Source organism: Diadema antillarum, unplaced genomic scaffold (genome assembly GCF_040938485.1).
Source record: "Diadema antillarum isolate AM-2024a unplaced genomic scaffold, OU_Dant_1.0 seq00001469_RagTag, whole genome shotgun sequence".
Lineage (NCBI taxonomy): Eukaryota > Metazoa > Echinodermata > Echinoidea > Diadematoida > Diadematidae > Diadema > Diadema antillarum.
The window spans coordinates 205364-210816 of NW_027272208.1; the positions used below are offsets into that span (position 1 = coordinate 205364).

General features: G+C 44.4%; 1 protein-coding gene across 1 annotated transcript; it reads left to right on the forward strand.

Moving 5' to 3' along the window:
- The first annotated feature begins 1927 nt into the window (after positions 1-1927).
- Positions 1928-4119, forward strand: LOC139709764 (uncharacterized). The gene is made up of 3 exons (XM_071621724.1): positions 1928-2110; positions 2790-3888; positions 3927-4119. Exons 1-3 carry the CDS (start codon positions 2038-2040, stop codon positions 4117-4119), a joined length of 1365 nt encoding a protein of 454 aa, XP_071477825.1. The 5' UTR covers positions 1928-2037.
- The last annotated feature ends 1334 nt before the right edge of the window (positions 4120-5453 follow it).

Sequence of the window (5453 nt, forward strand, 5' to 3'; positions counted from 1 at the left end):
TAATCAAATCTTTCAAATTCAAATACCGCAAATGCCGTAATTGATTTTTAATTGTGTTGGAGATTAATGGAATACTTCTTACTAGGTCAATGTGCATCCAAGTTCTGGATTTGCTTACATTAGTACAGTAGGTGCTATATTGGATGAACGCATTCCGTTCCATTCTATGAACGTGAAGCAGGCAGTGTACTAATTGACAATCTACAACAACAACAAAAAAAAAACGCACTAATGAATGAGGATCGACACATTAATAAACAAGGATTTTTAATTACAAGACAGACTATCTTGAAATGGCAAACAAACCTGTTGTCAAAAGGCAGACAGTATAGCTATGATCATGATAAAGATACACCGAAAATGGAATGTCACAATGTGTGTATGAAAAACATATACAAAGAACAAGCACAATAGAATGAAGTTCAAATAAAGAAAACCAAAATGGAAAACAAAGAGAGTAAGGAAGAGAGAGAGAGAGAGTTTAAACAAACAGTCATGAATAGCACAAAAGAAGAGAAGAAAATTAATGTAAAAGAATAGAAAGGAAAAGAATAAGAGAATGGAAATTGATGCACGAAATTTGAATGTGAACTACAGTATAAACTTTTGAATATGTAGACCTTTGCATGTGAGATCAAAGTGTCTGAGGTGTTCACGCGGATATTATTGTAAACAAAATGATATTCTAATTTAAATGAATAAAGTACAAAATCGGCTTCCTAAACACGAATTTGAATTCTCGACACAAGGTCACCGGACGAGACAGAAATTTTACTTCTGATGGCTCAAAACGAAGTCGGTTTCCTGTTTTTATGCACTTTCGATGGCGTGAAAACGAAATTGCGTGCTCTAAAACAAAATGGTTTGGCGTTTGCGTTAAACTGAAGGACCGATAGACACAAAACATAGTTTTTTTCTAAAATTTCAATGACCACTTGAGGAAATTGATTTGCAAGAGATTGAAATTGACTGGGAAATTCTGTACCACATAATATCCCTATTATCATGAATGTCATTACAATCTCTCCTTTATGTAATGACGGTAAAATACAATAAAAGTATGAAAACACATTTATGTACATTTAACATGTGAGGCAGAAGATAGGGTAAATCATCAATTTTGTCTACGATTTTACTGGATAAGGATTTTAAAATTCGGGTTTTTTATGCGTGATGTCGTTCTCTGCAGCTGGTAATGGTATGGACGGAGATATGTGCTGTTTGTTTTGTTTGAGTTCATGTGCTTGACTATGTCTCTGTGCTACACAATGCGGCCGTGCGTGTGCGTGCGTCTGCGTATCTCTGTGTGTGCGTCTGTGTGTGTGTGCGTCTGTGTGTATGTGTGTGTGTGTGTGTGTGTGTGTGTGTGTGTGTGTGTGTGTGTGGGAGGACGGTGTGCACCGGATGCATGTATCTCTTAAACAAATTTGATAGGCATATGTCGGCTTCTTTAGGTATAAAAATGACATCTGTGTTTGCATGAAGTTTGTGTCTGTGTTTGCATGATTCTTAGCGTGGCTGAATGGGTGTGGATACTGTTGAATGTTTGCATTCGTATAGTTTACTTCATGAAGGGAGTGTGAAACATCAATCATCGGTAATGAAGCTTTGAAGATTTCATGAACTTAATAAACATTAAAGCGCCACTCACAAACATTACCAACTTCACAGTTAGTGTTATTTTCACAGAATGATCGATAATCAAAATATAACGCGGGGTAAATTTTCATTTTATCCCAAGGAACGTTACGACAGGCCCATGTTAAATACAAGTCATGATATTGATTGATATCGAGATCAAAATTGAAATGTAACCTTGAAGGTATAGGCCTAACCTTTATTCGTCTAATGCTGTGTAATCATATTGGGGTTGAGTATTCATATATCACGTGGTCGGTCTGTATCCTATAAAACGAGCAGAGTTACATCGGGGATGCTGCACATAGCACCTCCGGCTACTTCGTGTGGGTTTCAGCTCTTAACTTGAAGAGGCGCTGTCTTCTATAGGGAAAACCAATTTGGTCCTCGTCCCTAGCCATGGCGAACCGAGTCTTTCTCAGAGTCCTGCTGTCAGTTTTCGTCTTTCTGGCGAGCTGTGATGCATTTGTCAGTGAGTATTTCAAATTTTTGTTTGTCGCAGTAGATTTATTGTTGACATTTACTGTTTTATTCATTTCATTTTTTTTTATAGCAAAATCGAACACGGGTGACATGAAAGCCTCGCTTTTCTTATAATATCACATTAATACAGTATGTATCAAAATTTGTCAATTGTTGACAAGATAAAACAACTTGTGAGAGGGTAAGCAATAAATTGACATTGAATTTAATTGAATGTGTATGTGTATGTATGGATGTTGATATAACTAAATATATTATCATAGTCATTCATGCATGTATTGAATATACAAATATTTACGTATAATCCATGACATGGTGTGCAGTTAGAAACGAAAAACACAAATAACATTCAGTCGTTAATAACGTAGGCTGAATCGGCAACGACAAAGATATCAAGAGCGTAATCATGATAATGTGTAGTACATAATCCGACTTCACTGTTATGATCATACAAGTCGTGTAATGTAAGGCAACAGGATACAACTGAAATGACATTTCAAAGTGTAATAAGGGACGTTCAGTCATATCAAGAAATCTCCATAAAATGTTGATAAAAAAGATGTATTATTGACTATCGATGTAAACATAAAGAGTAATATAATCATGCTCTTGAGCGTTCAAAATGAATGTCCACAATTCCTTTGTGCAACTTTTACGCTTTTCTGCAGTTAATCGTGAGGCAGAAGCCACTGTGTCTGATGAGCCACGCCCTAACAACGGCTCCATAAATCCACCTGCCGAGGGGACACAACCACCCAGGGATGAGCCTACAGCTCCTCCACCACCACCTCCATCACAACCACCACCTCCATCACAACCACCCCCTGCATCACCACCACCCAATGGGGACAGTGATTCGGCAAACGTTGATAGTGCAAGTGACAACCAGGCTCCCTTGGCAAACAGCAGAGATGACCAGGAACGCAGACCTCAAGGTGAAGTTGGTCCCGAAAATGCAGGCCGACCCAGTAACGACAGGAATGAAGGCAGAGCTGAACGTCCAGCTGAGAACCAGCAAGGGGCCGACCGTCCTCAAATCCGACAGGAAGGAGAAAACGCCGAAGGGCGTGGTGAGTCTCAGCAACAGCAAGCAGGGCGTCCTGAGAATGGTGGCAGTGAGCAAAATCGTGGAGAACAGCAGAGGCCTGTCCAACAAGCAGAACGTCCGTCTGAGCAGCAACGTAGAGCCCGTGATGTAAATGGCCAAAGAGGCTCACCCGAGGGCGGTGAAAACATCGATAGTCGTCCCGGCGAAGCTGAACGTCCAGCTGAAAACCAACAAGGAGGACAAGCAGATCGCCCCGAGAATCGTCCCAATGACCAGGCACCAGCAGAGCAGCAGCGCCAAAACGGCTCACCCGAGGGCGCTGAACGTCCAGCTCAGAACCAGCAAGGAGGCGACAGTCCACAAATCCGACAGGAAGAAGGAAACGGGGAGATGCGTGGCGAGTCGGCACAGGAACGACCACAGCTTCCTGAGAATAGTGGCAGCGAACAGTCTCCAGCAGAGCAGCAGAGGCCTGAAGAATCCCAGATGCCATCTCAGGAGCAACGTAGAGCTCGTGATGTAAATGGCCAAAGATCATCACAGGCTGAACGTCCAGCTGAGAACCAGCAAGGGGCCGACCGTCCTCAAATCCGACAGGAAGGAGAAAACGCCGAAGGGCGTGGTGAGTCTCAGCAACAACAAGCAGGGCGTCCTGAGAATAGTGGCAGTGAGCAAAATCGTGGAGAGCAGCAGAGGCCAGATGCCATCTCAGGAGCAACGTAGAGCTCGTGATGTAAATGGCCAAAGATCATCACAGGCTGAACGTCCAGCTGAGAACCAGCAAGGGGCCGACCGTCCTCAAATCCGACAGGAAGGAGAAAACGCCGAAGGGCGTGGTGAGTCTCAGCAACAACAAGCAGGGCGTCCTGAGAATAGTGGCAGTGAGCAAAATCGTGGAGAGCAGCAGAGGCCTGCCCAACAAGCAGAACGTCCGTCTCGTAGACCCGTGATGTAAATGGCCAAAGAAGCTCACCCGAGGGCGGTGAAAACATCGATAGTCGTCCCGGCGAAGCTGAACGTCCAGCTGAGAATGAACAACGAGGACAAGCAGATCGCCCTGAGAGTCGTCCCAATGACCAGGCACCAGCAGAGCAGCAGCGTCAAAACGGCTCACCCGAGGGCGCTGAACGTCCAGCTCAGAACCAGCAAGGAGGCGACCGTCTACAAATCCGACAGGAAGAAGGAAACGGGGAGATGCGTGGCGAGTCGGCACAGGAACGACCACAGCTTCCTGAGAATAGTGGCAGCGAACAGTCTCCAGCAGAGCAGCAGAGGCCTGAAGAATCCCAGATGCCATCTCAGGAGCAACGTAGAGCTCGTGATGTAAATGGCCAAAGATCCTCACAGGCTGAACGTCCAGCTGAGAACCAGCAAGGGGCCGACCGTCCTCAAATCCGACAGGAAGGAGAAAACGCCGAAGGGCGTGGTGAGTCTCAGCAACAGCAAGCAGGGCGTCCTGAGAATAGTGGCAGTGAGCAAAATCATGGAGAGCAGCAGAGGCCTGCCCAACAGGCAGAACGTCCGTCTGAGCAGCAACGTAGAGCCCGTGATGTAAATGGCCAAAGAGGCTCACCCGAGGGCGGTGAAAACATCGAAAGTCGTCCCGGCGAAGCTGAACGTCCAGCTGAAAACCAACAAGGAGGACAAGCAGATCGCCCCGAGAATCGTCCCAATGACCAGGCACCAGCAGAGCAGCAGCGTCAAAACGGCTCACCCGAGGGCGCTGAACGTCCAGCCCAGAACCAGCAAAGAGGCAACCGTTCATAGGTCCGGTTCTAGGTGGAGTAAATACCACGCCCACTTTCCATCGGAAGCAGTTTTACCTTCTTTGACGACATGCATTTGATGTGATTAACCTCTTTCTCTCTTTCTTGACTTCCTCATGAAATCACATGCTGCCGAACGATTGTTAATATGTTGATAAATTCACAGGTTTTTCTTCGTGTGCTTACAAAAGGGTTGCGTTATTTTGAAATTCAAAGAAATACTAAACTACTGCCCAATAAAGAAGGAATTGTCATTGTGGTGATAGTATAAATCTCGTAGTTTTCTCTCCTAGTATCAGATCTTTATTGTGAATTTTCTCAAAAAAGAGTTCTGAACATACAGTAGTTCGACTCCACCCATCTCACAACCACTGTCTTGAACAGCAAAGTGAATAACAAACCCACCGTTATTTCTCTAGAGTAGCCCCTCAGAATAAACCATTTTAGACATTATGCTTACACAAATTGAGACATTGGTGTGTTGCTTTGCAGACATGCAAAGCGACTTAATCGAGGTC

Excerpts from the sequence above, each read along its gene's own strand:
- LOC139709764 (XM_071621724.1), top strand. The coding sequence starts at position 2,038 with ATGGCGAACCGAGTCTTTCTCAGAGTCCTGCTGTCAGTTTTCGTCTTT. Across the intron at positions 2,111-2,789 it reads GAGCTGTGATGCATTTGTCA|TTAATCGTGAGGCAGAAGCC; the intron begins GTGAGTATTTCA and ends GCTTTTCTGCAG. Across the intron at positions 3,889-3,926 it reads GATGCCATCTCAGGAGCAAC|GCTGAACGTCCAGCTGAGAA; the intron begins GTAGAGCTCGTG and ends AGATCATCACAG.